Source organism: Naegleria gruberi (genome assembly GCF_000004985.1).
Source record: "Naegleria gruberi genomic scaffold NAEGRscaffold_71, whole genome shotgun sequence".
Classification (NCBI taxonomy): domain Eukaryota; phylum Heterolobosea; class Eutetramitea; order Acrasida; family Naegleriidae; genus Naegleria; species Naegleria gruberi.
Genome location: NW_003163256.1, coordinates 92609 through 109100, shown reverse-complemented (window position 1 = coordinate 109100; position 16492 = coordinate 92609). Strand labels below are relative to the sequence as shown.

General features: G+C 34.6%; 4 protein-coding genes across 4 annotated transcripts; 1 reads left to right on the top strand and 3 right to left on the bottom strand.

Annotated features, from left to right (window-relative positions):
• Positions 1-22: 22 nt before the first annotated feature.
• NAEGRDRAFT_81845 (uncharacterized protein) lies at positions 23-13115 on the bottom strand (the record flags this gene model as incomplete). Its single annotated transcript, XM_002670389.1, has 6 exons — positions 23-2691; positions 2757-12245; positions 12287-12446; positions 12494-12757; positions 12810-12937; positions 12984-13115. 6 exons carry the CDS (start codon positions 13113-13115, stop codon positions 52-54), a joined length of 12813 nt encoding a protein of 4270 aa, XP_002670435.1. The 3' UTR covers positions 23-51.
• Positions 13116-13179: 64 nt separating this feature from the next.
• NAEGRDRAFT_53541 (uncharacterized protein) lies at positions 13180-14016 on the top strand (the record flags this gene model as incomplete). The annotated part of the gene is made up of 1 exon (XM_002670424.1): positions 13180-14016. One exon carries the CDS (start codon positions 13180-13182, stop codon positions 14014-14016), a length of 837 nt encoding a protein of 278 aa, XP_002670470.1.
• A 60-nt stretch (positions 14017-14076) lies between these two features.
• Positions 14077-15391, bottom strand: NAEGRDRAFT_59695 (calcium/calmodulin-dependent protein kinase-like protein). The gene is made up of 4 exons (XM_002670388.1): positions 15306-15391; positions 14968-15174; positions 14554-14901; positions 14077-14497 (listed from the first exon to the last, which is right to left on the bottom strand). Exons 1-4 carry the CDS (start codon positions 15386-15388, stop codon positions 14140-14142), a joined length of 996 nt encoding a protein of 331 aa, XP_002670434.1. The 5' UTR covers positions 15389-15391; the 3' UTR covers positions 14077-14139.
• Positions 15392-15892: 501 nt separating this feature from the next.
• On the bottom strand, positions 15893-16288 carry NAEGRDRAFT_81843 (uncharacterized protein; the record flags this gene model as incomplete). The annotated part of the gene is made up of 1 exon (XM_002670387.1): positions 15893-16288. One exon carries the CDS (start codon positions 16286-16288, stop codon positions 15893-15895), a length of 396 nt encoding a protein of 131 aa, XP_002670433.1.
• Positions 16289-16492: the final 204 nt, after the last annotated feature.

The window sequence follows — 16492 nt, the reverse complement described above, 5'->3', positions numbered from 1 at the left end:
CATAAATAACATTAATTTATTTATCTTTCTAATGTTTTATTTTAATACAAATTAATCAAGTTGGCAAAGTAAGGCACATCCTCTCTTAATCCAATACTTTTCATTATTATCTGAGGCCATTGGCAACTTGATACTCATCACAAAGTTAGTCGAGTGACCAGTTGTGGTGAGGGTACCTCTTCTTTCACTAGTTCTGTAGAGTGGTGAAACATAGGTATTAGATTTGGTTTTAACCTCTGAACTTGTTGGTTCTGTTTGTTCAACACTACGATCTACAGGTTTGAACCAAATTATTGGCATTTCATCAAACAATTGTTTTGGTCTTGGATCTGTCAAACACTTCTTCTTTCTATCCCAAGCAGCACCTTCCAAGAACAATCCATAAACATAGCAACCACATTCTGGTTCTGGCAAGGAAATGTTTTCTTCATAGTACTTGTCCAAAATTTCAAATTCAAAATCAATTTGGTCAATAGCAATCTTATTCTTTCTGGCAAAGTTTTGCTTTACACCTGTCAAGAATGATTGGGTAAAGTAGAAACCACTCAACCAATACACTGATGGTTTACCATGAATAAACCAATTATTAAAGAATTCAATTCTCTTAATCAAATCTTGGATATATGTTCTGAGAGGTTTTCTAGAAGGATAACTGGCCTTGCTCCATACAAGAGGTACCTTACCATTTGAAAGAGACTTGCTCAATTGTTCCAAATCACTACTCATGACTGTGAGACCTTTCAATGCAAGTTGTAATTGTTGAAGACTGTTTCTAATAGCATTCAAAAGTTTGTTAAATCTAATTAACTCTTGTACAAATACAGTGTTCATACTTTCGTGATAGTCAACCTTGAACTTGGCCTCTGCGCCACCATCTCCTTCAATAATAAAGTTGTCAGGGAGTTTAGTCAAGATATCTGCTGCTAATTCGTAAAGTACTTCAGTTTCATGAGAATTTTCATTAATGTCATCTTCATCATTGGTTTCAGGAGCACTATTTTGTTGAGTGGTAAGTAATGCATCAAACATTAGTTTAGACTCAGTTTGATCCTTACTAATGGTAGCGTTTTCGTGCAAACCAAATACTTCTGGAGTTTCGCTTGATGGGAATTTTTCGATTGTTTGAATATATTCACTATGTTTCTTATCTCCATTTGGAACAGTGTAAATACCGGAAGGTGAAAGTTGGTAACCATCCTCAATAATTTCCTCATTATAGAAGTCAGATAAAATTGCCATAAGAGTTCTTCTATCATGGTCATCTGTAACTCTACCACCATAATTACATTCACCAGTTAAATAGGTAAGGGCCTTGAAAGGAACATTTGAATCCTTTCCATTCAAAAACATTTGAAGTTGCTTCAAGGAGATGTTCAAATCAGAATCGTTAAATTCATATCTAATATTCCAACCAAGTGGACCAAATGTTCTTCTCTCCTGAACCAAGGAATGGAAGAATGTCAAACCGAACAATAACTTCTTAAATTCCCTACTCTTCTTACAACCAGTAAAGTATTTTGCATCATTGATAGGATCGCTATTCCAAGATTGTAAGAGGTTTGCTCTCAAACCTTTAGGAGGCTCATTAGTAATTTTTACACCTCTTTGAAGTACGCTGACTGGGAATTTTTCACTAGGCATACTTGTGAGCCACAATCTATAATTTGCAGCTAGCTTATTTTCATTTCTGGCGAAATCATCAATGATCTTTTCTAACTTTGGTAAGAAAGAAAGCAAAACGTGACAGTTTTGTAAAACAACCCAATTTCCTTGGAAGCTTCCTTGGTTAATCATTTCAATAGCAAATTCTTCTTGACCTTGACCAAGTGACAAACTCTTCAAGGCTACACCTTCTTGGTCAGCAAATTTACGAAGATTTTCCATAGGATCCACACCAGGTGACAAAATAAATATGAGTGGCTTTACAGGAGTAGATTCCATGTAAGAAACCTTCAAATTGAATTGACTTGGCTCAATAAATCTCTTATCCATATTCTTTTCCACAAAGGTTTCAACTGCTGGAAGAAGTTTGTCTGGTCTGATAATTCTAAGAACCATCATCTTTTGTAATATTGAGAGGTTGTTCCATTTATCTGGATATGGTTCTTCATTAGGCTTGGATGAATCATAAACCTTCTTCCAAGCTTCAAGGTGATTGAAAAATTCTTGTTTGAAGTTCTTAAAGACACTTGACATTCCATCAATTTGACATAACTCATTGTACATGTTCTGAGTGATCCATTCTGGCAATTTTCTTGTGGTTTCATCAGAGTTGACGACAGAGCTAGTACCTGTAAGTAAGAATTTCAACTCTTCATGATCAATCAAGCTCTTCTTTCTCATCAATTGAATACACAATAATAACGAGAAGAGTAGCTTGTCCTTCTGGAACAATGATCTACATACTCTGGTATACATTTGATGAGTAAAGAAGTCTCTAAGTTGTTCAATCTTTTGAATGGTGGATCTATTTTCTTCGTGAGGCAATTCAACTACACATTGGGTAAACAAATCTTGGTACCAGTTCAAACTATATTGATACATTGGATCAACGTTTGGCAATTCACAAATAGCAAAGAATAAGGTACTTGCATTTTCAGCAACTGGTCGGTAAAGGTTTCTCTTGGTATCAATATCCTTTTCAGTCTTCTTTGTTTCAATTTGTTTTTGTTCAATTTTTCTTGAGGTTTGCTTTGATGATGAGAGGGTATTAATGACAGTGTCATCATCCAACATTTTTCCTTTGTTGTTTCAACAAGCAATTGCAAAATCTTATCTTGGTAATGCTTCAATTGTTCTTGATATTTAGCATTCTGTACAGCCAAATTGTTCTTTTCACTTTCCAATTTCTTTTCTTCAATCTTGACAACAATAGCAAGCAATTGCTCTTCCAAACCATTTGGTGTAATCATAAAGTTAATAATTTGAACTTTAGTTGAAACTTCAGGGAGATAGTGAGGGTTTGAAAGACTAGTAACCAAATAGAGTTTAAAGTTATCATTATAAATTGTTGGAGTATCACTAAGATTGATATACTTTACACCTCCAATGTAATAAGTTCTTTGAGTTAAGAGTGGTTCCAATGCTGGATCTAATTCTTCTCCAACACCTTCAACAATAGTTGTAGTTCCTTGAGTAATGGCCTTTTCCAAACTCTTAATAAGACTGGGGTTGGACATTTGAATGATTAACAAGGAATCAGCATCTTTCTTTTGTTGTTTTTCCTTCTCCTTAATCCAGGCCATGGCTTGACCTTGTGGATCAATGAACAGTGGCCAAATATTGGTAGTTCTCTTGACAATAGTAGCATTTTCAACTGAAAAGTCATCTGATGGTAAACCTTCCTTGATAATCCAATTTCTAACTTCCATAGATTCAGCCAAAGTTGTTGAAAGTGTGAAATTTTCTGAGAATTTGATACCATGTTGGGTCAATTTGTTGGACCACTTCTTGAGAATCTTTCTTCTGTACTCAGAAGTAAAGGCTCCAAGGTAGGAAATAATACCTGAGGCTAAAATAACGTCTCCATTAATACATGTTTGTTGTTCCATAATTTTAGCTAATGTTTCTTGCCATCTCAATTTTTCTCCTTCCAATAAACCAATGAGTTTTGTAGCTCTTTCTAACTTTACACTGACAAGTTGGTATTCATGTTCAAGTTGATTCTTCTTTGCTTCACATTCTTTTCTTTCAGTTTCTTTGAGTGCAATCATTCCTTGAATTTCAGCCAATTCCCTCTTCTTTTCAGCAAGATATCTGGCGGCTTCAGCACACTTTTGTTCAGCTTCTTGCAATGCAAGTCTCTTTGGTTCTACAACACTGTTAACCCTAAAGTATTTAACTAGGGCATTCAACCATTCGTTAAGGGCAAAGGCAGCAGCACTGGAACGTTTGATTTTTTCAACATCCATTTCTGCCAAAATAGGTGTAAGAGTACCAACAATTTCTTGATTCAATGCTCCCATATCAAAATTCTTAATATATTTTAAGAAATCCTTTCTTGACATCATTTCCTTGGATGCACCCCACCAATCTTTAGACTTGTTACCAAGACCATCATCAATGGTTTTAACTTTTTCACCCTTCATAATACAGATAGCTTTAAGGACCATTTTAACACCTTCTGGAGGAGCTTGCATACCTCTGACTTCCGCAATTTGGGCAGTACTGATATCTTTGACCTTTTGTTGGGCTTCAATCCAAATTGGTTCAGCCTGAGCTAATTCTTCCATACAATATACCTTGTCTTGTTCATTCTTAGCAACTTGTGCGTTGATTTCTTCTTGTTCAATTTCAATCTTTTTAGCCTTCTCGTTTGCATTTTGAGATTCAATTTCAATCTTCTTGGATAATTCTTCATTTTGTTTGGAAAGTTCAATCAAGTTTGGTTGCAAAATTTCCAATTCTTTTTGCATTTCATTAACATCCTTATCGGTTTCAGCAATTCTTTGAAGACCCAACTCGAATTTTCCTCTCAAAGTTTGCAACTCGGTTCTCTTTTCTTTTACAAGTGAGGAGAAGTTCTTCAATAGACCAAGATAAGTTGTTGGTGTAACATAGTTATGTCTCTTCATCTTGAATAAGAATTGCTTAGAAAGCTCGGTGGAACTATTGTGGAAGTAGGCACATATATCGACATACTTGTCAAAATCTTTTTCGAATGCATCATCCTTTGGTATTTCTACATTATTATCCAATTCTTCATCTGTTACTTCGTTAATGCTCTTGATAAACTTTTGAGCTACAGCATGAAGGGCTTGGTCTGGCCAAGAGCTGAACCAATCAATGTTACAACAATTTACCAATGAAGGGAACATTCTCAAATAATTTCTCAAATTTTCACCAACTGGACTCATGCAAAGAACAATGTGCAAACATTCTTTACATCTATCAACAAAGAAGTTGTATAATTCTTCTGGTGTTTGTCCTTTGTTTTCATTTCTTGCATGTGCTCTCAGACTTTCACAAATATCCTTATATTCATCTCTATCGAAAAGGTTAGGAATTTCACCAGTGTTAAGAATACTGCTAATATCTTCTAAAAATTCTTGATACTTGATTTGGTTATCATTGAATAAAAAGACAGTTTGAGTTTTCTTGGCACCACCAACACTAATCAACAATTCTTTCATCTTATCTTTCCATTCAGAAACAGTGAAAGATCTTGTTAATTGAATACCAAACAATTTGTATTCAGCAGCAAAAGCAGCTAGTTTGGTTAAACTTTGTCTACCACTGCCACCCACACCAATAAGGAGAGCATTACCACCAGGTTGAGTTATAATTCTTACAATTCTAACAATATGTTCAATAGCAAAGTTGAATAATACAAGATCCATCTTTGAGTGTGAATCATTGTAAATTTCCAATTTAGATGACAAGATATTATGTAGTTTGGAAATATCAGCAACCTTTGGATTATTGGAGGTCTTGTTCAAGACAACTTCCTTGAATCTTTCGCAAGAATCATGAGTTAAAGAAGTGAAGAGAGTATTTCTATAGTCAAAAGGTGTTTCTTCAATGATATATTTGATTTCACCAATTTGAAGTTCCTTATCAAGTAATTGGTAGAAACTCTCTCTGTCTTGCTCATTAATCAATCTATCGTGGAAAACTCTTGTGGCCTCATGGGCCCAAATCTTGACTAGAGATACCTTCTCCAATTCTGATCCATCAAGTCTTGGACCAACACTGCAAACACCTTGGAAAATCTTTGATAAATCTCTCAAGTTAAAAGTATAGTGAGATTTTTCTGGTGTTGGTCTGAATTGCTCAATTACATTATTAAATAAATTGATGGATCCAACAACGATTTGTCTAGCCAAAATCTTACTGATAGTATTAATGCTATTGGATGAGAGGAACCAATCCATAATATCTGAGAAAATGGTGGTCAATGTTTGGTTGTCAAATGAGGTAAGACCAATAACATTGAAGTGACGAATAAATCTTGGAGTTACTTCGTTTCTACCACCTCCAGGAGGACCCATAGCACAAACAAACAATACATCAACTACGTGTGTAAAGGCTGCTTGCTTGCTGAATTTTTCATGCCAGCCTCCTCTGTCTTGCCATTCTCTCAATAATTCAATGGTTGGTTGTGCACCATAATCATCCAATGTTGGCAAGTTAAGGTCATCGACAAAAATAATTGTCTTCTTTCCTATTGGTGGACCAATATATCCTTGCTTTCTTCTTGTGAGCTTGGATTCCAAAATATCTTGAATAAGACTTGGTGTAGTGGTGGCTGAAAAATTGATAAAGGCAGGAAGGAAGTTTGACTTTGGTTCGTTATTTTGTTCCTTTTCTTCACTTGAACCAGCTCCAAGTTTAAGTAAAAATTGTTTTACATATTCACTTTTACCAGTACCTGTTGGGCCAACAAATAATGGTTGCTTACCGTGGTCGAGAAGTGTTTTAAGAATGAATTGGAATCTAATAGTGTCCATTGTTGGGACAATAATATTTCTAAATTCTTCTGTTGGTGAAACAGCAAATTTAGGAGCATATTCTGAGGCAGTCCATTCAACCCATTTTCTACTCTTCTTGTCAAACACAAAGTCGAAAACGAGTGTGTTTGGCTTTTCTGGCATTGGTATTTGGAATTTGTAGACCTTATTTCTTGCCCTTTCTTCCAGCATGTTTCTGTAAAGTTGATCAAATTTAACTCTATCAACAGAAACAATACCAACTGACCAAATTAAAGCAAATTGGAAAAGGCATTCAAGAATAATTGACTTGTCCTTAATGTAATTTTGGATCACTTTTGGATCTGCAAATTCATCCATCAAGCTTTGCAAAATGTTAATCAATGAATTCACCAACATGGCATCACTTTTAACTCTAACATATGCTTTGGCCATAAAGTGAGACTTGAAAATTTTGATAGCAGGAGGAATGAAAGTGGAGAATAATGTTTTAAATAATTCTGTCACTTCTTCAAAATCTTTTGATTCTCTAAGAGCTTGAGGGAATTCCTTACTGCTCAGCCAACTTGCTAGGTAAGGCTCCCAAGAACCAAGCTTTTCGGCTTCCAAATAAACCATACCACATCTGGAAACTGTTGCAGGCGAAGCAGCAGCTAAATCTTGGACTTCAAACATCATGTTCATGTTTTCACCCATTTTGATAATTTGACCAGATGTTAAACAAAGCTTCTTGTTGTCATCCAAAACTGTGTTCATAGATTCGATCCAAATAGCATCAACAGGACCGTCACACATGAGCCATTTTCTTTCCTTTTCTGCAAGTGTACTCAACTTTTGGAAGTGAAGAGCAAGAACACCATCTTTCCAGTCTTTGGTCTTTGTATCTCTATAACCGTATAGATTTCCACCGTAAACTGCCTTTGGTGATAAGACTCTTAGATTGATCTTTTCTCCTAATTTCTCCAAAGCAGACTTTAAAACAATATAGGAAGCTGTTTTACCTGACATTGGGAAACCTACAAGCATCAAACCGTGTCTTACAATAATCATTTCATAAAGTTGGATAATCTTTTGAATAAAGTAAGGAACAGGTTGAAGATTCATTTCAGCACATGTTTGAATAAGGGCGTTTTCAAGAGCAGAGTAGTCAACCTTTTGATGTTCTGTAGTTGGGAACAAATCCTTGATGATACCGTTGAACAATGGGATATCAGCAGAAACGAATTTTGGAAGATTTACGTCATTCAATGCTCTTAACATGAGTTGTTCTTCGTTAAGATCTGGAAATTGTCTCTTTAATGAACCTGCTCTTACCAATACTGCTTTAACAGCTCTCATACCATAATCGTAGTGATCTTGGGATGACAATTGTTCACTACATAATCTATAAGTAGAAACAATCTTTCTAGCCAGTTTACGACCTTCCAAAAATCCATAAGAAAACAATGAAATTTCTGCAATCAAGGCATAATCAGGAACCATCATAGCGACTGGACGGAAGAGAGCTTTCAAGTTATCAGGAAGTTCAGATCTTCCAGCATAACCAGGATTCATTGTAATGAAAATAGCACAAGTTGGATTCATGTTAATTTCCATATTTTCAAAGAAGAATCTGGTGGCTCTACTAGCTACAGCAAGTTGGATAGTTTGAATTTGTTGGGCAACAACAGAAAGGACATCCAATTCAATTCTGTTAAATTCGTCAAAACATGACCAAGCACCACTTGATGCCAAACCTCTAAAGAATTGAGCCATAGACTCATAGGTAAGATCATCTGAACAGTTGTAAACTACACAATGTTTAGCGATAGCCTTAGCCAAATCTTTTGTAGTTTCAGTTTTACCTGTACCAGCAGGACCCTCAGGAGCACCGCCCTTAAATAATTGGAGAGCACCTGTAAGTGTTCTGTAGCATCTGTCAGTAAGAGGTGTAATGACAAGTCTTTCTTGATTACCCAAATATTCGTATCCATAGTTAATTTCAGCAGTAACTTGTCTAACAACAATTTGGTTTTGATTCTTTCCATCCTTGATATCTTTAACATCTTCCCAATAATATCTGAGCTGACTTTGCCATTCAAAGTCTGAAATATCTCCGACTGCCTCTTTCACCAAACCAGCAACAACATCTCTTGCGTGAACATCAATAACGACCATTGCACCAAGTGTGATACTTTGCAAAGCAGTTAAATTTTCTCCTCTTACAAGTTCAATAAGAGATTTTTGTTGTTTGGTCATCTTGGAGTAATATCTTTGAACTCCTTTAACACCTTGTGCTTTGATAGATTCTTCTACTTCTCTTGTCCAGAAAAGTTGACTTACAGTCAATACCACTTGACCAGGCCATGCAAGAATCCATTGACCTCTCTTGTCAATATTACCAGCAATAGCAGCATATGCATTGATGGATTGTTCAATAGAGTGTCTCAAACTACCCTTCATTTCATTTTCAATTTCTAACAACCACAACTCAACTCTGCCATTCTTTTCTGCTGGTATTACATGCTTTTGGAATGGAATACGCTCACCTTGTTTACTGAGCATGGCAACGATTTTTCCTTCCTTGTCAAACTCTAACCTTTCAATACCTTCGAAACACTTTTTCAAGTGGGGTTGAACTCTGAGTGGATCCTTAGTTTCAGAAAGGATTTCCAACAATTCATCATCTGATAAAAAGTAAAATCTTGGGAAGGCTCTTCTTTTGGTTTCCAAATATTGTTTCAAACCAAAATGGATTTGCTCCAATCTCTTGTTGGCTGTTTCAAAGTTATCTCTCATATTTTCATCAGAAACAACTTGAGCGACAACTTTGACCTTATTGGTAACTTCCATAACATTCTTCCACATTTTGTCAACCATACCGAATTTGGTTGCTTCATCAGGAAGCTGTGCTGATATATCTTGAGAACTGAAGATTGGTTCCAAATACAAGTAAGCAACTTGACACTTAATCCATTCGGTCATTATATCTTGTCTTTCTAATAATTTGTTTTCCCAAGCAATAACTTCAGTCTCAAGTTCCTTTACGTAAGGAGAAGCTCTCATACCTTGAGTTAAAACAATTTGTTCATCGAGAAGGACTTGTAATTCATCCAATTCAACAAGTTTGTATGTAATACCGTATTTCTCAAGATGGAAATTGACATTCTTCCAAGCAGAGTACATTTTTTCGAGGTTCTTTGAAATTTCTGCTTCTTTCTCGGCCAATGTAGAAATATCAATAATCTTTTCTAAAATTGGTTTTTCTTCGAAACCAATCTTTGTAAAGTCTCCCAAGTTCATGATATTAATACTTTCAATATCCAATTGGGCTGTGGATTTTCCAAATTCAAGTGGAAGTTTTGCAATTTTCTGCCAATGTCTTTGTCTAAGACCATCCTTTCTCAAGGCATTGATAAGTGGCATGTGAAGTAAGAATGCTACAACCTCCTTCTTCACTTGTCTTGTAATAATTCTTGCAGTTTCGTCCTTTGGTTGCAAGTTCTTTTCTAAATTTTTCAATGTAGATTGCCACATACTTAATGATTCATCAATAAACTTGGCATCCAAATTCATGAATGTGCCTTCATTCCATTTTGGAAAGTTTTGTGCCTTTTCATAAGCAATTCTCCATAAGTCAAAGTAAGGTTTAAAGTTCTTCTCCAAGTCCTTCAGTTTGGAAAATTCTGTTGTGTTCATATTAAACATTCTTTCACGATTATTATACAATTCGGAATTTTTCTTTGCTTCCTCCAATTTAGATTCCATATCCTTTACCTTTTCATAGTATTGGTCTGTCTTTTCTAAATCATCGAAAACAGCAAATCGTTCAATAATCTTTTCATATAAATCCAAGTTGCTGAGAAGATTATTGATATCTCTTTGTAATTCATCCATGAATTTTCTCTTGTCTTCTTCAAGTCTAATAGTACTATCCTCAAGAAGTCCATAAACCTTCTTTGGCCATGAATGAGTATCTACAAATACTGTAAAATCATCCATGTCGAGGTTGAATGAAAAATCTGAGAGTAAATGGACACTTGATTTGACTGTTGCGAATTGAGATTGTAATCTTTCAATTTCCTTTGTGCAATCTGTTAAGTACTTCTTTAAAGAGTCCAGTTCTTCAGCAGTTTGAGGTATGATTTGAACTTTGCTATATACATCTCGGAAAGATTGAGTAATTTTACTACTCTCTTCAGTACTCCATTTTGATATTAATTTCATCAACTCTTTTGCAGTACCATCGGTTCTCAAATATAGTGAGTTTTTGATACCACTGCAATCTACTCGCAATAAGTTGAAATTGACATTATCAGTTGAAATGTTATACACTTCTTCTGAATCACTTTTAAGTCTTGCCAATTCTTCTCTAAAGATTGAAAGAAGTTTTGACATTTCTGTTTTGCCAACATGTTCATTATAAAATTCTGTAGCAAACGCGACTGGATCCAACTTTAAGCAATGTTCATATCCCTTATATAAGGAGAGCAACATTTCTGGTTCTCTAAAGTTGGAAGTAATTACTTCTTGAATATCTTTCCATAAACCTTTTGTGTCTTTTTCTAATCTTAGTTCTAAGTTATTTATACAATATTGTTCTGGCTTAAGAGTCAATAATGGGAAGAGAGTCTCTCCTATACCTGGAATAAAATTGGTTTCCTCCAGCACTCCATAAAATATTTGTCGTAAGCCATCTAATACAGATTCGAGTGGAGGATCGAATGCAATCTTAGATTCTCCATTTTCAATTTTCTCCACAATCTTGATAATAAATAAAGGTTCAAATCCAGAAACTTCATTGGCATCAAAATGATCCGATCCTCTGTATCTATAAGGTATTATAAAGTCTCTCAACTTGTGAAGTTCATCAAAAACATAATCTCTTAACTGAGCTGAAAGAACGAAATTGGTCAATCTCAAGAACTTCTTCATTCTAGAGCTTTCGAATCTTTCAATATCATCTTCGAAAAAGTTGAAAAATCTATCAAGATCATTTTGCACTATCGAAATAACTTTTTGGCACCAATCTTCCTTAATTCTTTTCATGGATAATTGTAATGTATCTCTTTGGAGCTCCAAAAATGATCCTAACTCACAAGGAGTATCACATTTTTGTGTTGTAATCAAGTCCATACTCTTTCCATCTTCCTTTAAGCTTTTAAGCAAAATAAATAATTGAGAGTGAATATTATGCATTGCTGTTATCAAATCAAGGTGAGTATAAAAGATATTTTGTTCAATAATATCGTGAATGGCTTGATAGTTATAGGCTGGTACCTCAATAACACCAGAACATGGTGCTGTCATATTATTTTTCCTTAGCTCTTCTTTGCACCATAAATATTTTTCATACTTTTCATATTCTTCTCTACTGTTCAGATAATACAAAAATATAGCCTCTTTCATTGAAATTTTGTAATGCTCTTTTGCTTCATCAACATATTTTTCAATGACTGGAACATGCCTAGAAAGGAATTGGGATTCATTTGCAACAAGCTTCAAAATTTTTTCATAAATTTGTTTTTCAAAAGGGGTAATATCTATCAAGTCATCAGTAATAGTCTTGTCAATTTGAAGATAATAAAACATTTTCTCTTCAAACTTTTTTCTTCTCATTTGTGCAAATCTTATTCTCAATTCAAAAGTTTCATCTCCATGAACTAATAAATTCAATCTTTTTACCCATTTTTGTTTTCTGCCATTAGTAGTGGTTGGAGAGTCATTGTTTTCATCAGTTGTTGTAATTTCATATCCAGTTGTGTTTGGAGAATCTAACCATTCAATAAGGAAACTTCTTTCATCAGGATTATATTCAAGAACTCTGCAACGAGCCCACTGTTTTTTGATTAGATCACTAGTAATAATATGAAACAAACCTTATAAGATTTTTCATAAGCTGATTTGGCGCCAGTATAAAACTTAGACTGTACAATGTAGCTATTCGAAAGAAGATCTTCAATAGTGAATTTTTCAAATATTTCTTCGTCATCAAACAATTCTAATGGTAGAAATTTGCTCTTGCTTTCAATCTCTTGTCTGTTCAATTCATAATTATTAATTAAATTCCTCTTATTAATACATACCCACTCATGATGATATCCTTTTCCTCTTCCGAAAATTCCTTGTTAATAATTAAAAGTCTTGGGTAACTAGCTACATCAATTGTTCCTTCTTCAACATCCATTTGTTTGAGGGCTCCGATTCTAGCACTAACATTCAAAGAGTTCAATTCAGACAATCTACTGACACTGGTAGTATATTTGGCTTGTTTTGGTGGTCTTTCTTCCAATGTTTTTCTTGATTTTTCTTGTGCTGATGCTCTTTTTGTTGTTGTAGTACTAGTTTCTCTGTTTAATTAAATCATTTTTTAATAATTGATTTCAGTTATGATATTCTTACCTCTTCTTTGTACTTGTGTTTCTAGATGGGTCTAAATGATTAAATTGTTGTAATTCCTTAGGTATCTTTAATTTTTGAGGTTGTATTGTAGTTTTTGGTCTAACGTTGTATGTATTCTTAGGTTTGTACTATAAGAGAGCTTGTTGGTTACTTCCTCGTTTTGAATTCACTTACCTCAAGTTTATCTACTCCTAAAGATTCGGGAGCACTTGCACTATGAAAGTGTTTGAATCTACTAAGTCCCTGCACCGTTGCACTCTCATCAAGGGCAGAAGCAGCGGATGGGGATCTCTTTGTTTCTCTCATTTTTCTTGTTGTTGTTTTTATGAAAAATGTAGTTAATTCGAGCGCCAAATCTAATTTTAAAAAAATGAAGAGAAAACGTCAAGTAAAATCTACAGACGATGAAAAATCAAATCGAAAAACACAATCTTCATCAACACTAACAGATCATGACAAGAATATTCACACTACTTCAAAAGCGTCATCATCTGATTCTCTTGTAACATCGACGACATCAACATCTAAAAAGAAGTCAACATCATCCCGAGGAGAAGGAAGGAAAAAAGGTGTCGTACAAAGTAAAAGTTTATTCAATTTTTCACAAGCTCCTGGTTGGAATGAACAGGAAAATAGAATACTTCGTCTTGGTATAATGAAATTTGGAGTTGGAAGTTGGAGTACAATTGGTAGAGCTGGAATTTTACCTGGTAAAAACTTTGCTCAACTGTACATTCAAACTCAAAGAATGTTGGGTGTGCAAAGTCTTGCTCAATTCAATGGAATTAGATTGGATACCGATAGAGTGAGAACTGATTTTGAGAAATTGGCAGAAAAAGTGAACAGTAAATCAGGTGACAATGGTGGGTTGAGTATAAAGAATGGATTAATTGTTAATGCACATGGTGCAAATCCTACAAAGGAATCAATCAAACAAAAAAGAGAACACAACAGAAAGAAATATGAGCTCGATGAAGATGAAGTGGCCGACCTTGTTGATGAAGAAGAGTTGTACTCTCTAAAAAGGAGTGTACGCCTCGAATTTACAAAACATTTGAGGAAATTTCTCAATCAAGATAATGAAAACGAATCTACAAATGATCTCTCAGAATTAACATCATCTCTAGAAACAATAGATGATGATCTTAAGGAGTGTAAAGACGAATTGGATGATTTGATGGATACATTCTTTGGTCAGGATGATTGAAATTTTGACTGCTCTTAATTATGACAGTCAAATTGTAATAAGAAATAATCTATGATAATTACACTTTACCTAGAACTTTTATTGAAATAATGGTAATGGTAGTATTTTACATTGGATCACGAATTAATGCTTCTTGATAGATGATTTTCTGTTCTTTAACTTTCCTAAGAGTTTTTGAGCAGCCAAAACAGCTTCTACAGTAATCTTAAATTTACGTCTAGCATTAAACTTCCTCAATTCATCAATAATTTCTGGTCTGTGATTCTTATTAGTAGACAATTTCTTAATCCATGGATGGCTCAATGTTTGATCTGGAGTAAATCTCTTCTTTGGATTTACGACCAACAAGTGTCGGATCAAATCCTTAGCACTGTCACTGACCTTGTCCCAGTAAGGGGATGGGAAATCATAGTCTCCATTAATAATTTGTTCGAACAGTTCTGGAGTATTTTCACTGTAAAATGGTGGGAAACCACACAAACTATTTTGATAGAATTATTATTAGGGTGAATTCATTGAAAGTCCCACTAAACTTACAGTATATACAAAATAACACCAATAGACCACATATCTACAGAGGCATCATAACCAGTATTTTGAAGGACTTCGGGGGCAACATAGTTTGGTGTACCACAAGCAGTCTTTAACAAAAAGTCACCATCGGCAATTTTTGCCAAACCAAAGTCAGTGATTTTGATATCACTGTCATTTCCATCAGAAGAGTAAATTAAATTTTCTGGTTTCAAATCTCTGTGGACAACACCACAAGAGTGCAAGTATTTGATTGAGGAAACTATCTTTCTAATTAATTCAGCAGCAACATCTTCAGAGTAACCTTCTGGGTACTTATTCACAATTCTGTCGAAAAGCTCACCTCCTGTTAGCCTATTATTGTTTGGGTATAAAATTAAAGATAAATGATAAGGTAAATGGTTCAAAACTATAACATACAATTCCATGACAAGGTAAACCTTCATACCGTTTTCATAAACATCAATTAATTCTACAATATTTTGATCGTTTACGCTCTTTAAAATTGAAACTTCTGTTTTTAATGAATCCTTATTTACTTCCAAGTTTGTTTTATCGATAATCTTGACGGCAACTTTTCTACCATCATTCTTTTGGGCGGCTTCTCTGACGATGGAGAAGGTACCACTAACATTTTGTTATTATTGATGATCATTGTATTTTGAATTGTTGTAGTATCAATTAGAAGATAAGGGTTTTGTTGTATTGAAAAAAGATGTTCTTATTACAGACTTCCTATACAAAAGCAATTAACCTACCTTCCCAAAACCTTGCCGAATTCAAGGTCCTTCTTAATATCGTGGGTCTTTGCGTCAGTGAAAAAGTGGTTTTCATCAGCCATTTTTTTCTTGTTTTGTTTAATACATAACTACGGTTGTTTCTAAGGTTTAGAGAGAAATCCGTGATTGGTGTTGACCTTTAGCGCGTCAGTGCATTCTCACCTGATTACGAAAAAACGAAAGAGATAGAGAGATGAAAGACCATTATGTCATGTTATGTTGCTGTTATTGGATTTTAAGTCAACTTTGAACCTTTTTAAATATTTAATAAAGCATTGTAATCGCATAGTTTTATTTAGTTTGAATGGAATAAGAATTTGTTGAATAAGGCTTCCTCCAGTTAGGTTGAAGGCACTGTACAGCTCATTCAATTACAAAGTCACTTCCATGGATTATTATGAGGGCTCACTACTAACAAAGAACATGGATGCTCTTTATCTTGATTTCTGACCCATGTCATGTTGAGCAGCACAAGAACACATGGGCCAATAATATTGTAGATTAGTTGAATTTCATCTGCTGCAAGAAACAGTTATTTGTCACAATGGTTGAATATACCTAGGTGGTTATTGAATGTTTGGTCCAAACAACAAGTCTCTTGTGAAAGAAATATCGGTAGATGAGATGTGGATATTTCTATCTTTTTGAAGAAGTGGTTTGAGTCTTGTTTCAATAGATTTAGCTTCTCCTTTTTTAATACCAATATCCAATAAATCTTGAATTGTCACATAGATTAAACATTGTCCATCCCAATCATTTTGTAAAAACTTTTCTGGAGCATCCTCATACTTGTAAGATTTAGCCCATTCAACTAAATCTTCCTTTGTCCATTCACTAATGTTCTTTTCAGAGAATTGTCCTGTTGATTTTCGAAGGCCAAAATGTAAGGAAGCAGAAGATAACGACGATCGTCGATCAGGTGCATGTTTTTGAGGTTGTTGAGAGGCAACAGTGGAAAACATTTGTTTTTGAAAGGGCAATAATAACAAGTGTTGTTGAAAGAAGAAGAATTGGAGCGGACACAAGTTCAGTGGATTTCAGTCGATCCAAAATAGTCATACCACAGAGACAGAATGGAAAATGTTGCAAACAATTGATGTGATGGTTGAAGGAATGAGTAATATATTTGTGTCAGCACTCGATATGAACCCATACATCTACTTACT